Source organism: Etheostoma spectabile, chromosome 15 (assembly GCF_008692095.1).
Source record: "Etheostoma spectabile isolate EspeVRDwgs_2016 chromosome 15, UIUC_Espe_1.0, whole genome shotgun sequence".
NCBI classification, from domain to species: Eukaryota; Metazoa; Chordata; class Actinopteri; order Perciformes; family Percidae; genus Etheostoma; species Etheostoma spectabile.
This window is the reverse complement of record NC_045747.1, coordinates 4,918,952-4,934,459: the sequence shown is the minus strand read 5'-3', so window position 1 is coordinate 4,934,459 and position 15,508 is coordinate 4,918,952. Positions and strand designations below refer to the sequence as shown.

Genomic DNA, 15,508 nt, shown 5'->3' with positions numbered 1-15,508 from the left:
ATAATTGAAAATCTATGGATAGACCTTAAAAAAAGAAGTGCGTGACAGACAGCCCAGAAATCTCAAAGAACTGGAAGACTTGTAAGGAAGAATGGGCAAAGATACCTCAAACAAGAATTGAAAGACTGGCTGGCTACAAGAAGGGTTTCCAAGCTGCGATACTTGCCAAAGGGGGGGTACAAGGTATTAACTCAGCAGGGTGCCCAAACTTTTGCAGATGCCATTTTTTTGTTTTCTGTTATTTTGAAAGTGTAAATGATGGAAATAAAATCTAACTTTTTGTGACATATTATACAAATGTCTAATCTGTCATTTGATGCTTTTGAGATTTTTCTATCTTTTCTTGGCTTCTGGGGTGCCCAAACTTTCAAGCCCCACTGTATATACACATACATACAGTTATATTGACATGTATTGTTTGGGTACTTTCTAATGAAGTAATTGTTATTATTTTCAAACTGTATGTGCTGCACTTGCAAGTTAAAGTCTTCAAAGAGTATTTTGCATGAGGAAAAGCTTCTAAATACATGTTAATCGTGGATCCTATTAAACTGGTGGAGTCCTTTGCAGTGTGATCCTTGTCTCTACATAACCACTTAACACACATTCAGAGTCACTGGTTACCATCTGACATGAAGCAGCTGAAGTGAGAAAGTAGATCTTAATCTCAAACTTCAACATCTTAACCTTGCACATCAACATATGACTTTACTGATGTTTTCTGCCTAGGTTATAAATAATCAACACTCAATGGAAATGTGTCATTACCCTGTTTAACATGAAAACAAACACATAAATGAATTTGTTTAATAAGCCTTCGTTATGAAGTAGTATTTCTGGAATTTACATGGCTCATTAAACAGCTCTGAACATGAAACTCACAGAAACTAGTGGAACAGTAGTTCTGAGCTGGATGCAGATCAATCAGTAAAATTTTATTGAGGCAGCATGTATTTCTTGGTGTGTGCCAGATGAAAGCGATCTAACTATGCTTATATGCATAACTTAACATAATCCTAAACTCCAATTCCATTTTCCACATGCTGCCCAGGAGGCAAGTAGTAACCAAACCTTCACTTCTATAACACACACACACACACACACACACACACACACACACACACACCCACACCACACACACACACACACACACACACACACACACACACACACACACACACACCACACAACACACACACAACACACACACACACACACACACACACACACACACACACACACACCACACACACACACACACACACACACACACACACACACACCACACACACACACACCACACACACACACACACACACACACACACACACACACACACACCACACACACACACACACACACACACACACCACACACCTTTTTTTTTAACGATAAAAAGTGCAGGTGGGCAAAGATGTTCCTGCCTGAAGATCTCACACTAATCTCCAGTGTCAACCCCTGACCTTGAGCCATGTCATGTTTTTTAATAACCTGAGTGAGGTAAAAATGAAACCAGTTTGAGATACATGTTTACCACCAAGTCGGTCTTTCCAAGTCAGCCAAAACTATTTGGCCTTTGTCACTGTAACATTTCCCAGTTTAGTCCCTGAGAGGCCAATTAAATGATTGTTACAACTATGTGACTGAGAGTTAATCCACGGGGCATTTTGTAGAGAAAGTTACATTCTGGGAACATATTATAAAACTGCAGATGAATATAAATGTATTCAGCGTTATTTGGCCAGAGTACAATAAATATTTTCCCTGAGGCATTTGAAAAGCAAGGTGAGGCGTCTTTGTACCTCTTCTATCAGGGTTCATCTTTTGCAGTCCACAGCAGTTTCACAGTGTCCAAACATTAATTTAATATATTATTACAATACCTTTTAATTTATGATCAAAAGGTGGTTACATCATTGTGTGAGGCAGTCAATGCAGGCTCGATTGAAGTGGATTTCAGAAAAGATATTTCAACGGTTGTGAGGAAGAGGGAGGTGATGTCCAGGAGCAAAACGACAGCAAAGACAGAAAACAGGAGGGAGCTTTTCTCTCCTCAAACCCAGCAGGTACGGGCACGTGGAAATGTGTGTTACCATGGCAACCACTGGGTGCACATATAACTCAGGGTTGGAAGCTTCAACTTGTCCAGCAAGACCCCTGAGACCTGTACTACGAATCAAGATCAACAGATCCTGGATTTCTTTCAGTTACCCAGCTTCACTAACCCCAGAAACCGTGGTCCTACATAAGCTGTGTCACAACGGGGGTTTAAAACTAGTTCAATCAACCCAGGCTTTCCCAATCCAGCGGCGGTGTGCATAGCGTGAACAATCACAAACATCTACCAGAGCTGCATATTTTACAACAGAAGAGCAAACAATAATTCTACATAAATATAAAGAATACAGACACAGTTTTACAGGTAAAAACGCAATACAGTCGCTACTTCCTAAAACAGGAAAGAATGCTGGCAAAAAGCTGATGCAGTTATGCGTAAATCACAACGCTTATCAATATCACTTGCTCATCAGTCAGGCACAAGATCTGACCATAATTACACTTGAGCTTTCCATAAACTGTTTAGCCTATTATTTCAGTTGCTACCTTGGCCGTGGTAAGCGATCTGAGAGCAAATAAATATTAAATTCTAATATTATATTTTTTAATATGTATTACTTTAAGAACCAACAAACTCCCATCAGTACTGTTATCATCTTAAAACACAAATAGCCTAGACGTAATTCTCTCCGCTTAAAAATCTCTAGCTTTCATAAAGATACCCATTGGGGAATGTTAACGGGGTTGTCGGTCTCTTAATGTTAACTTTAATGAGCACACCTCTCTCTCTCTGCACACAAGCTTCAGAGGATCTTCTAAGAACGATGACGCTGTTATCAATAGAGTCTTGATTGGTCAGTAGGCTGTACTTTTACATCGGTTGATCTCTAATCTCTCACATAATCTGCTCCAACCATTTTAGGTGATTTAACCCAGTAACAAGCAATCCACCGTCGTGATACAGAAAACCCTGGGTTTAACCTGAAGTTACCTTGTTAACGCCAAAGCTTGCTTTGTAGTACAGGCTTCTGCTCTTCCCTTTTCATATATGGCAGAGTACTTTATTTCTCCAGTTTGTTCTAACACATATAGTATCTTCTTCAACACCAGGTTTCCGCAGCACAAGACTCTTTTCCCTGCTCTACTGGGATGCCCCAGGGCTCCATACTTGGCCTTCTCCCTTTCTTTACACTCATTTCTCTTTAGCCTTCATATTTTTATCTTATCATTACTCTATGCCAATGAAACCCGCCTCTAGCACACAGGCTGAGCTGAAAAACTAGACAAATGTTCTGAGGACCACTTCAAGTTTACCCTTCACCCTTAACCCTTTATCTGGTGTTCTTTCACAGCTTCTTGGTATAACCACTGCAGTGACATTTTTTCTTTTTCAAAATCAGCAAAATTGAAATGTTGTAGTTCAGTTAATAGAATTCTTTTTTTGGCAGGCAGTCACAATAATTGCATCACATCTGTACAGGGCATAGCACTTGGACATGCATTGAATACAAACATACTATTAAACATGAGCTGCACTTTAGTAATTATTTAGTATAGCTACTGTATCCCCAGCAGATTATTTAGATTATTAAATATCCCATAACATGGCCAGTCCCCACAAAAACAAAAACTAGTCAGTTTTAAAGTATGTTAAATCAATTAAGATTATTTTTAAAACAAATGTTTTTTAAAATTAATTTAGAATTATTCTAATGACATAGTTTCCATCTTGTACCATGATATTCTCACTGCTCTCACAGGTAACCACTCCAAATATGTAACAAGTTTTGGATGAGGAATTTTACTCATTGATTCCCTCAAATGGGGCCTGAGGTACACGCTCATTTGAAAGACATTCCTTTAGTCTCTATGTCTGATATACAGTTTAAAAAAAATGCTCCTTACACAGAGATGTACTCAAACAGTGAGTGCTGTTACTCGTAAAGAAAAAGAACATAGTACTTTCAGTGTACTCCATCTTCCTTTCGTTTGTGCAAGTAATGTGTAATCTGTCCTCCTCAGAAACTATTTAGGGAATCATAGTAAACCTGTGCTGTACATGGCAGCATTTTACTTTAGCTGTATCTAAAGTAAATCAATAAACAGGCCAATTTGCCATACCTGTCCAGGGCCGAGCTGAGCTCATCCAGCCTGTGACTGTCTGTGGTGTTACCCAGTTTAGACAGAGCATCCATCCTCTTCATAATGACCTCCAACATGTCACTGATTTTCCTCAGCACCCCACGAGATTCTTGGCCACCGAACACTGAAAAACACACAGACAGATGGTGTGAGACAAATACTGCCAAAGTGAATCACAGAGATAAAAGGATTGATGATATAGAATAAAAGGAAAAAGATTTAGTGATAAATTAGAAGAAAACAAATAAGACTCCATTTTATGGCATTGTACAGTGTGTCTCTATGTAAAGTCACATTTTATTTGGCTTTATATAATGTAGAACATATATTTTAGTGTACCAGCAGTTTAAATCCACTAATGTAGCAAAGCCTCCTTCAAGGTCACATTTAATATTCATTTATTTTATGTTCCATTTTACGAGTTCACTTTAAAACATCAATCCAGTTATTTCTACCTTCTTTTGTCTTTGGTTACTAATGCAGCAGCTCGTCAGAAGCCAGCTTTCCAGCAAAACACAGGAAAAGGCAAATTAGTCTGATCGTATCGATTTTGTCTTGCTGCTCGGCTCAAATTATTAACGACCTGACAGGTGGTAAACCAGAATGATGCTGTTAGCGAACACTGAGTCAATGAATGAGCCTGCAACTACAGACAATAAGGTCAGAGCAGGTCACCAGACTCCATCGCTTGTGAATCAAGGTCCTGACCCAGTACGGTTTTCTTTGGTCACAATCAGCTCTACCCACAATGCCGAGTGCAATTAAGAACACAGTCCCGAATCAAAGGGTCCGAAGGGTGTGGAACAGAAATATGAGCAGCAATAACTTCTTTTTGATGAAGAAAATCTAAAGATGCAAGGTGAATACTGCAACTCTTGGGACTTGGGAGTGAATTATTGGAGTGAATTATTTTTTATTTTGAAAACAAAAAAACCACTAACAACAACAGCCTTATATTGTTTTCGGAGAATGTGAGTGAAAATAATGCCTTACCTCTCAGTGTTCCTTCATCAATCGCATTAGGCTTTTGAAAAATGCAATGTGTGCAGACTCACTACTCCTGTCGGAGTTCATTTATCACTGTGCAAGCAAAAGTCACCTTTCTATGAGAAGAAATTATATTATGACCAGTAAATACAATAAGGACCAAGAGAAAAAACACCCACTGCTATTGGTCTGTGTGCATGCGTGTGCGTGTATGTATATATATATATATATATATATATATATATATATATATATATACACACACACATATACACACACACACACACACACACATATACACACACACACACAGTATATAACGTGTGTGTCGTTGAGGTTTAAAAAAAGAAAAAAGGAAGAGAGGCACTCGGCATCAGAAACAAGAACTACAAAATAAAGCTGCTGTCAAAGCCCAGATTATTCCTCTAAATTCTTTCCCTTTATTGCCTGTACATATTTTCCTTTTTGGCTTTGCACTGTTTCAGTCATTTCTACAATATATTCAGTCAAAACTGGTCTGAAGACCTTTGAATAATTCAGCAGTTAGGCAACATTGCTTTCCTTCCACAGACAGAAAGAGGCTAAATTAATTCCCATTCAGCTTTATAGCAGCAGCGTAACAATACTTTTTCAAAAAGGAATGACACAGGATAGGACAGGAAATGAGAAATAGAAAGATGTAAATTGCAGGGTAATTTATAACTACATTGTCACACACACACACACACACGCCAACTGTCTGAAACCTGTTGCATGTAACTGTAGGACCAAACCTTAAACACCACCACCAACATCACCAAAACAATTACTGTACCATTCTTCTGTACATTTATATTTTGTGGACTTCAGACTATTTGCTAAGTTCAGATGATCCTCTTTCAGCTCCAGTGTACTTGCTGCACTAAATCTAAGCAAAGCCTCCAGTTTAAAGTGTGGGAAGAACACACATTTCTCCACAGTAATGTTCCGCGCACACATTGTGCTCGTAAATCACCATTACCGAGACCCAACACCCTTCCTACGCATTACATTTTTAGAACTGAGCCTTGTTAGCAATCAACTGTTCATCAGACTGCTTTTTACTCTTGCTTCCTGCTGCCTCTTGGGAAATCGGCTAATGTGTTTTCTTTTCCAATGTACAGTCCGACGCGCTGACAGTGGTGTAGCAGGGGCTGATGGTTTCTAATGTAGAGCCTCCTCTGTGCCATTCCTCATGTGCTGGTTAATAAAGGGCCGATTTAGCAGCAGCTAATCTCCTTTAATGACTCAATTTCGGAAGTGCCACAGCACAATCGATATCATGAACAAATTCCAATTAGATTGCCGTTTGTACTGTAGCCTGCTGTAGCCAACCAGCTATAAACAACTGCCCTTAGAGAGACACACTGGTTTTACTTCAACAGGCTGCTGAAATCACAACTGAAGATGGCTGACAAGAATGGAGAATGCAAATGAATCTCAAATATGTCTCTAAGCCGCATCTATGAACAGTCAATACCAGATGATGCAGTGCTTGGTACAAGAGGCAAGACTGTAACCGGAAGGTCATTGGATTGTTGGTAGATTAGAATTTTGTTCAGGTTCTGAACCTGTAACACCTACGTGCTTGCTTATAGGTGTTACAGGTCCAAGAGGTGCCAGTGCTTTCATTGATGAGTCCATCTATGGTTAATTTACTGTAGATATGGCTTCTCACAACTAAATTCACAGATCACTATAAAACAACATGACAGACCGAAAATCTTTCTAAGTGCTTCAGTCAATTTCATTAAAATTCCCCAAACACAGCCAGCAAGTCCTTCAGTTGGAGGCTACGATTCAGATGTTTCATTAGTGACGCTCACTTGATTCATGGAGAGCCACAAACCAAATCATATTTACAAGAAAGAGTGGCAGTGCATCTCACCTCTTTGGCAGCACTTGCGCCGCACACGCGCACGCACACACACACGCACGCACGCACGCACGCACACGCACACCAGAACCAAACGTACACCAGTAGAATGGATGCAAGGAAGATGCAATAAAGTAGCTGCAATAAAACCAGTCTCACCTTAAATCTGCAATAAAATGAAATGACCAACTCTACCAGAACAAAAAGCTTTTACACTAAAATTAACAAAAGTTGGTAGGCATATTTAATTTTCTAATGTTAAATTATAGAGACATTTGCCAACATCAACAGAATCCAGTGAAAGATATAGCTTTATAACATTGCAAATTAACTTTTTATTTTACAATGAATTTCATGTTTATTTGAATAGGGACAGATGCTTAGACAGACATTTGTGCAACTAATCTCCAATGTACGGCATCACAGCATTTATAGCTATTGCTAATTTCCAATGCCTGTCCCTAGAAGGGCTTTTCAAAAGTCATAAACATTGCCACAATTAAAATACATAAAGCACATATAAACAACAAATATATGCTCATACACCACCCCAGGCCGTCATACACCTATATTTGACTACAGGTCTGATTATCAATTAAAAACGAATGTTTGAATTTTGAAAAGCTTGTTATTTTGTATTGCTTTTACCTCGATGGGAAGCTCATTCAATGCCTTAGCTCCCTTAACAGAGAATGATGTCTGGCCAAAGGAGGGTTTTCTAAAATTTTACTTTACAGTTCCCTGCAATTGTGTTTCTAGTGGACAATCCACTGGCCTGTAATGGTTGCACCATGTCACAGAGAGCCTGAGGGGCCTGGTAATGGAAGCACTTCCAGATGAGATTGGAATTTGCAAATGCAATGCAGCTGTCAAATCCTAACATGTTCAGATCTTTCAGGATGTGACAATTATGTGATTTAGTTGGCCTTTTGCCCAATATTTCAATGCACAATTGTAGAGTCTCTCTAATGGTTTAGTCACATATGAACTTGCCTGCGACGATGGATTTTGAAATTGCTGATAACCTCAATAACTTGTTTTTTAATGACCTTTTTGCAGCTCAAATGCCCCAAACATTTTTCTTCACCTGTGGGCCAACCAGGGTGATTCAAATTTACAAGTTCCTGATCTGACCCAGTAAAAAACTTGTTAAATGCTTGTGCAAGTTGTCCACTTTCCGAAATAATTACATAACCTAAGTTCATGTGCATCTTTTATCAGTGTGCTGTGGTCTTAGCAAACTGTTCAATTGTTTATAAATTAATGAATTATTATTGTAAGAAATACAGTGTTCTAACTGCACAGTTTATTTATTCATCGACACAAAAGCTGATTATAGCTGTGTCATGTTTGAGAGAGATATCTATCTATCTATCTATTCAAAAAAATAAAATATATCTCCTCCCCATTGGCATAATTCAGAAGAAAATAAATCCTGTCATCCCTGATATGCATATTGGCATGCTAGTTGTCTCAGGAAGGTGCCTCCGGGTCACACCTCTTCATCTCACCTGTCACCAGGATAAATTCATGTATTCTCTCCTGCTCTACAGACACACAAACACGCACAGACCTTCCTGTCCTTTCACTCCCAATGCATCTATTTATTACAGAAAAGGCTGATTGAGATAGAGTTTCTCTCTTCTTTTTGGCATGGTGGCAACTGTCAGATCCAGGCGCTATTAGAGCAGAAAACCTCTGTCACTTATCCTCTAAGAAGCTCCAGCCTCTTATTGCACCTGGCAGCCTGGGGGGAAAGCTTGCAGTATTCTTTATTAAACTTGGTTTTCTGTCACTTCAATTAAAACCTGAATCTGTCTTTTCTATTAGTTACCTCCCCTGACCCTCCCCACACCCACAGTAGGCAGACCTGGACCAACCAGTTTGGTTAGAAGCATGGTGATGTTTAATGAAACTGCACATTGAAACACTGTAACCTTACATTGACTGATTTACCATAGCAAGCACACCTGGAAATTTAAAAAGGTGAGGAAAGGCTGACTCAGACACAAAGCTCATGGTCTGCTATACCAATATTAAAAAAACAAACAAAAAACAAAAACAAAGTGTCTCAGCATACAACCATTTTCTAGGAAGGGAGTTAAATGAATGTGCTGTCACTGCTCAGACTGTGCAAAACCATAAAAGTATGATGAGCATTTGCATAAACATATTTCCTGTTTTCACACAGACAGTTCTTGCATGAATGCAAAGAAACAACAAGAATAGAAAATGCTACCTAAACCAAGTCAGGAAGTAAAATTCCTGACCCAGTTTGCAACTTACCCTACATACACCCCTGCATACCAAATTCACTTCAAGCTAATGCTATACAAAATACTATTATACTATAGTCTATGTTGCTTGTGCATTAAGTACTTTGAAAATGATTGGGTGTACTGCATGTCCATGTGCACGCACTTCATAGCCACACTCAGATAAAAAAAAAAAAAAGGTAATAACATTGCAGCGGCTAATTTTAAGAAACAATCAAAACAGTAGCACTTAATTTCCCACTGCTTTCCCCAAGAGACAATTTGATCAACTGAGGTCTATATCAACACTTCTACACACATAATTAAATCAACGCAGACTGTTTTTTCCTCAACAGACAATTCTACAAAAAAAAACAATATACAAGCAAGCAGCAGTGGAGACAACAAACAAAACACATAAATAATGCTTCTAAAATGTGTCTATTGTAAATGTCAAACAATACCAAGATCAAATGGTCCTTTAAATTAAAGTCGCTGGATGCCACAAAGCCGTAAACAATAGAAGCAATCCAAGACACAGAACACTTTTGCAGTTGAATCCGGTTAACTGCCCATCTAGGCAAAAACAAACAATCAGTACAACCCCTGTTGTTGGGTATTTCTAAGAGAAAATCACTTGTCTTTCCGGGTGACAGGAGGTTGTGAAGAGTAAACACTGAGCAGTCATTTTTGACTCATACCAGTTGTTTTTTTCCCCCTAACACAGAGCCAGGCAGTGAGCTGCATATTCACTGCCAGTTCTTCCTAATTACCATTGAAGATGCATCAGTTGCAAAGGTAAGTTTGTTTTGTTCATAGCATCTACACACCATGCAGGAAAGCACTTCTCTTTCAAGCAGATTACTTATCCCATTTTTTTTTTATTCTAACAAAAGTACTGAAGATCACAGCTCTGCTTAACCTGCAAATGCCACACCCTTCCGAGGAGCAAAGTAAGGAAAGACTCATTTTCATGCATTGCGTAGCGAGGACTGCTGAGCCATGTAATAAAAAAAGAAGTTCTCTCAGAGTCTGTGAAAGGATCGCCGTAAACAGGATACTAAACACAACGCTCCTTCCACACCTGATGCTCTGTGGCTCTGATAGATGAAAACTTTGTGGAAAAGGTAGGTTTTCCTTTACATTTAATCCTGCAGCTGCAGTAGCCCTGCCATCCAAAAGGTAGTTGAACGTTATTGCTTTATTTTTCTTTCCAGAGCAATTTCAACATATTTTTGGGTTGTTGTGGCAATATAGTATTTAGCCCGATAAATATCAAATACAGGGGGTAAAGTCAGAAGAAAATCTGCCTTCAGTGAGAGATGCAACACAGTTTGTCTACAGCAAAACATTTTTTCCATGGGGACGGGAGCTAAAAAATGCTCAAGTAATGAAGCAAGCATGCATTAACATCTGAACCATTTAGTCTTGCTGTGACAAGGTAAAACCCGAGAGCGTCATAGGCCTGTTTTTTCCTTTGTGGCAAAGCTGCAGTAAGACCGCCGTGGTAAAAGGACACACTGTGAAGGTGGTCTTCAAAGAGCTTATTAGAAAGCTACAGTAGACCTCTGGAGCTTTTAAGATATCTAGGATCAAACGCTTCTGACTTTCACGCTTCCCACTCGGGTAAAAAAATCCATTCCCTCTGTCCCCCTTCCTACTTCTCCACATCATTAGCTTCCTGTACCTTCAAAAGTAAGTAATGGATAAAATGCATGAATTTTAAAACTGGATAGATTACTTGGTCAAGTGTCAAAGAGTGCAACACTATTTTATAAATGGTACTTATAGACATATGTAAGGGAATATGTGCAAACCTTAAAAAATAAACACGTTTGCAAGTCCTGGTGCATCTTAGATGTTTTACAAAAATAATACAAAAAATATGGTAGCAAGGACTAAGCTTGAAAAAAAGAAAAGAAATTTTAAATAAAGAGGTAGAGGAGGCAGGAATGCAAAGAGGTGAGAGATAACGGAGCGTGGAATGACAATTATCACATATTTCCTTCACAGGCTCTCCAGGCAGTCGTTGCCAGTCACACGACGAGCAATAAACAGCGTTAGAGGGTTCTCTCAGCACAGCATGGCCATTGTGTGTGCAGATTTTAAACATTGTGCATGTTAAGGTGCCTCCACTGATTTTCACATTTCATGCATGAATGTATGTCACACACATACGTGTTGACTGCAGCATGGGTGCAGGTGTGCATGTCCTGTAGCTCTCCACAGCAGCAGAGGGAGGATGGGTGTATATTATCGCTTCACTGAACTATTTATCCCGGCTTGTCCATTACGCTAACTCCCCGTGCAGCTAATCCTCATTCTTAAAGCACGCACATAAATACAAAAACACGTACACACACACAAAGGGCGAGAATTTACATATCTTCGAGGCAGTGTTTAATGAGCTAGAGGCCGAATGCCTTTCCTTGGCTGCAGCCTGTGAGTGGTTAATTAATCACACAGCTCCCCTGTTTTCCACCGCCCTCTCCCTTTCCCTCCTTCACCCCCACACCAGCTCTGCATATACTACTTCATAAGTGAGTGAGAGCCTTGAAATCGTCTCCCATAATGACACCCGATGCACCTCGCTACAACATCCCCTGCATTACCACACTTTCAGAAGAAGAACACTTCTTTTTCCCAAAAGAGGTGCTTCAACCATGAGCCAATATTTACAATCATTCAAGTGACTCAGTCAAAACATTTCAATACTTTACATCCTGCACATCAACCAACCACGGGGCAACATGCTGTTCACCGATTGGCCCAAAGATGGTATGCATTATTCAGGAGGGATGAAATGATTACCGTCACCTCATGTGCATTGCTTCTTCCCGTGCCAGCTCGTAGCCATCACAGAGGATGACACGCACTGTCAACAATTGTGCCAGGTGGCGATAAAAAGGTGAGATACAAAAGTCCAAAAGTTTACACTGATTCTCCCAAATGGATAGTGCTTTAGTGGTTTATATGCAGAGGCACATAGCGTAAACACAGGGAACGTGCTGTGCAAGATAACACGTTTCTCTCAGGGAAAGTGTCTCTGAAATAGTTTGGATTTTTTTTCTGCCCGTGGCTTTGATTTGTTTGTTTTGATGTCTGTGAAGGCAAAGTCAATGATGCTGGCTACATTTGAGTGGCCATTTGGACTTTTAACGATTAGAGTTGTCTAAAGGAACTTGTCAGTCATCTGGATATCAAGGAGACCTTTTTTTATAACCAATACATGATCACTCGTGCTTTGCGACTGACAAAGACATCAAGGATTCAACATCTCTAGTGGCAGTTTACTGTCATGTAAACATTATACTATTATGGTAGTAAACGTAACTGCCAGATAAATACATGATTACTTCAGTTTGCTTCAATGAGCTTGCAAGAGTGATCTCCCTCCCCCACAAAATTCACAAAACGGTGCTTTAAATCCCACCTCAGCCTCTACACATTTTCCGCTACTGGTTCGACTAATAAAAATGGGTTAATATGGGTCACAACAAGTTAATGTGGCCACTGAGCAGAGATGAAAGCCAGCGTAAAAGAAGATGGAGCCTCCCAGTGCAACATATACCCCCCCAACACATTCGTGATGAGCACAGTGTGCAGCTCTGTCAGTCCCCTGGCAGCAATCAAGGAAGCCCCACGAAGCACCCAGCATGCTTCCCAGGCTGTCCATTACCAGTGCAGGGCACAGCCACCGCAGTCAGAGGCAACCAAGAAGCACTGACGTGTAACTGCAGGCTTACCTTCGGCTCGCACAGTGAAGGGGGAATCTCCGGGTCTCTTGGCCGAGAACTGGCCCCCGAGGGACGTCATTAAAAAGCACAAGCTGAAGAAGCCAATCCCCACCACAAAGATCCTGCAGCAGACAAACCGGGACAAGAAGACATGTGACACGAGAGCATGACAGGGTTAGAGCTCATGACACAGGGAGAAAACAAGTACAGAGGACAGACGAGGATGAGAAAGAAGAAGTTGAAAGTTATAAAACAAGACGTGTACCATAGATTTCACATCAACATGAGCTCTTTGAGACGCCATCACGCCAAGACCTCTGTGAGGCCTCCTGGAGCGTGGAGACATTATTGTGAAGTTCATATTGTACCAATCAACCCACAGAAAAAGCATTGTGTACTCGCTTGACTGTGTCATCTCAAATGAACCATTACATGGATGCGTTTTCTGTCTCTCGCTGTGCTCAGTGAGCTAACATCCAAAAATGAAAGCATTAAATTACAGGTGGATGGTTGCGTTTTGGAGAGAACAGCAAACACACAGCAAGCATATTTCAAGTTTCTGAGGGTTTGGAAAACAAATGCTTTTAGACCGAATAGCTCAAAACTGACTCATCAGTCGCGCACCAGGAGTCGTGCTGCGAAAATGTTTGGAAATAACCCTTTTTTAATAGAGGGGAACTGCAGGACAGATTGTTTCACTTCCATTCTGTAAACCATGGCTCGCTGTCCTGAATTTTCATAAGGCAGAAAACTGACACCAGAGAGCCTGCAGTCACTCAGCTTAAGCTTGAGTGAGAAATAGTGTCATGATATTACTATCCAATAGGTTAGGTAAGGTGGGGGAAAAAAACTGGGATTTGATGTTCAGGGCAGCATGCACGCTGTGTGGGAAAACACAAGTATATGATTCTACAGTGAGATCAAGCCACTGAACTGTATAGTATGTGAGCTACATGTTACATCAGTACTCTTGAGCCATAATGTGAAACACCGCTGTGTTCACTAAGAAAGCTGTAAAACATCAGGGAACTTTATGTCTGACAGCGTGCTGCCCTACTGGCATGGACCCCATCACTGCGTGGTGATTCCTAATTTCTTAATGCTAATGAGCTCTGGAGCATGTGTACAGTCTATCTGGTCAAACGTGGCATTGTTAATGAGTTTATATCAGCCTGAGTTGCTTTTAACTCATCTCGAGCTGCTGCTAGTGCTGGAAGTTTTAGCTGCGCAAGCAAACGTTAATTAGCACAGCAGGCATCCAATTAATGGGCTGAACTTGCGAGACTCGCTCCACTGTAGAAAACAATAGACATTTACACGGCGCTTTATTGTGCAGTTTCTTTTCTGTATTCCTTTTAATTTCATCATAGAATTTTTTATTTGTAATAATGATGCAGAATAAAACAAAAACAAAAAAACAACCACGATCACAATGTATAAAAAGGAGTGCAGTCTTCTATCATTAATCAGTGAATAGAGAAAATATTTCATGCTGTAATAGATCGAGGAGGACGTGTTCTTACCTGAACGGTTTGAAAGTGAGAAGACATCTCCTCACCATAATGAAAAAGTCGCTGCTGGCCGCAATCATTTCACACACACGCAGAAAGCGCCGGTTCCCCTTAACATGGTGCGAGTCTGTTTTGTGACAGCCAGCGTCAAAACCATAACTTTCAACCACAGTCCTGAGGATTGGCAGAGTGCGTGACGACGCAGGCAACTTCCCGGCCAGACAGCTGTCCGTGCTGGGTGTGAAAAACTTCTGCGGGAATCCCGCCGGTGCGTCCTACTGCAGCAGCAGGTCCGGGTCCTTCTCGATTCTGCAGAGGAATAAATATGAGAGAGAAAGAAAGAAAGAAAAAAAAAAGTGCAACTGTCCTTTAATCAATCAGTTCTGCTTGCATCCCTAACCCTGTTGGAGATGCAGCGTATCGGGTGCAACAACACACGCCAGCCGAGTTCTTTGAATTCCTCTGACTGGCTCTCTTCTTTCATTGTGTGAGTCGCTCCTTCGCTGCGGCTCGTTTATTGAGAGCGCCATCTAACGTCTCCTACCGGAAAACGAAATATTTCTTTTCTGTGTTAAAACAGCTGGATGAAGTAACGGACAATAAATAAAGCGGCATACAAGGAAACAAGTCAAATTAACAGCTAACAGGCCAAATAGGCAAAGTCCATCTCATTAACGCTGGGGGACTTATTCATCATGACACGAACTGATCTGATCTAGTGGCAGATTAAATCAGCAAAGCACATCATTATATGGTCTTACCAATGACATGCACTCGTCTTCAAACGTACATTCAGCGCCTTTTTTTAAACTACTGTACAGAGAAAATTCCCTTTGTGGTTTCAGGAGACATTTCAGCACCGTGGACAACTCCGACGGGGACGCTGGGGGGGTGGGGGTGGGGGTGGGGACTGCAGCTCAGCAG

The 15,508-nt window shown here is 40.6% G+C and overlaps 1 protein-coding gene and 1 long non-coding RNA gene across 4 annotated transcripts in view; one reads left to right on the top strand and one right to left on the bottom strand.

Annotated features, from left to right (window-relative positions):
- Positions 1–15,048, bottom strand: part of mgat5b (alpha-1,6-mannosylglycoprotein 6-beta-N-acetylglucosaminyltransferase B) — a 51,319-nt gene extending 36,271 nt beyond the window's left edge. For all 3 annotated transcript variants that reach the window (XM_032537678.1, XM_032537680.1, XM_032537681.1), the window contains exons 1-3: positions 14,597–15,048; positions 13,083–13,195; positions 4,180–4,324 (exon numbers count right to left, since the gene is read on the bottom strand). In XM_032537678.1, the coding sequence (XP_032393569.1) occupies positions 4,180–4,324; positions 13,083–13,195; positions 14,597–14,664 (326 nt within the window). In that variant the 5' untranslated portion in view covers positions 14,665–15,048. The remainder of the gene's footprint in view (positions 1–4,179; positions 4,325–13,082; positions 13,196–14,596) is intronic.
- LOC116703089 (uncharacterized) overlaps positions 1,543–15,508 on the top strand; it is a 20,068-nt gene continuing 6,102 nt past the window's right edge. Inside the window, exons 1-3 of the long non-coding RNA XR_004335338.1 lie at positions 1,543–1,554; positions 1,674–1,678; positions 13,220–13,226. This is a non-coding gene — a long non-coding RNA (uncharacterized LOC116703089). The remainder of the gene's footprint in view (positions 1,555–1,673; positions 1,679–13,219; positions 13,227–15,508) is intronic.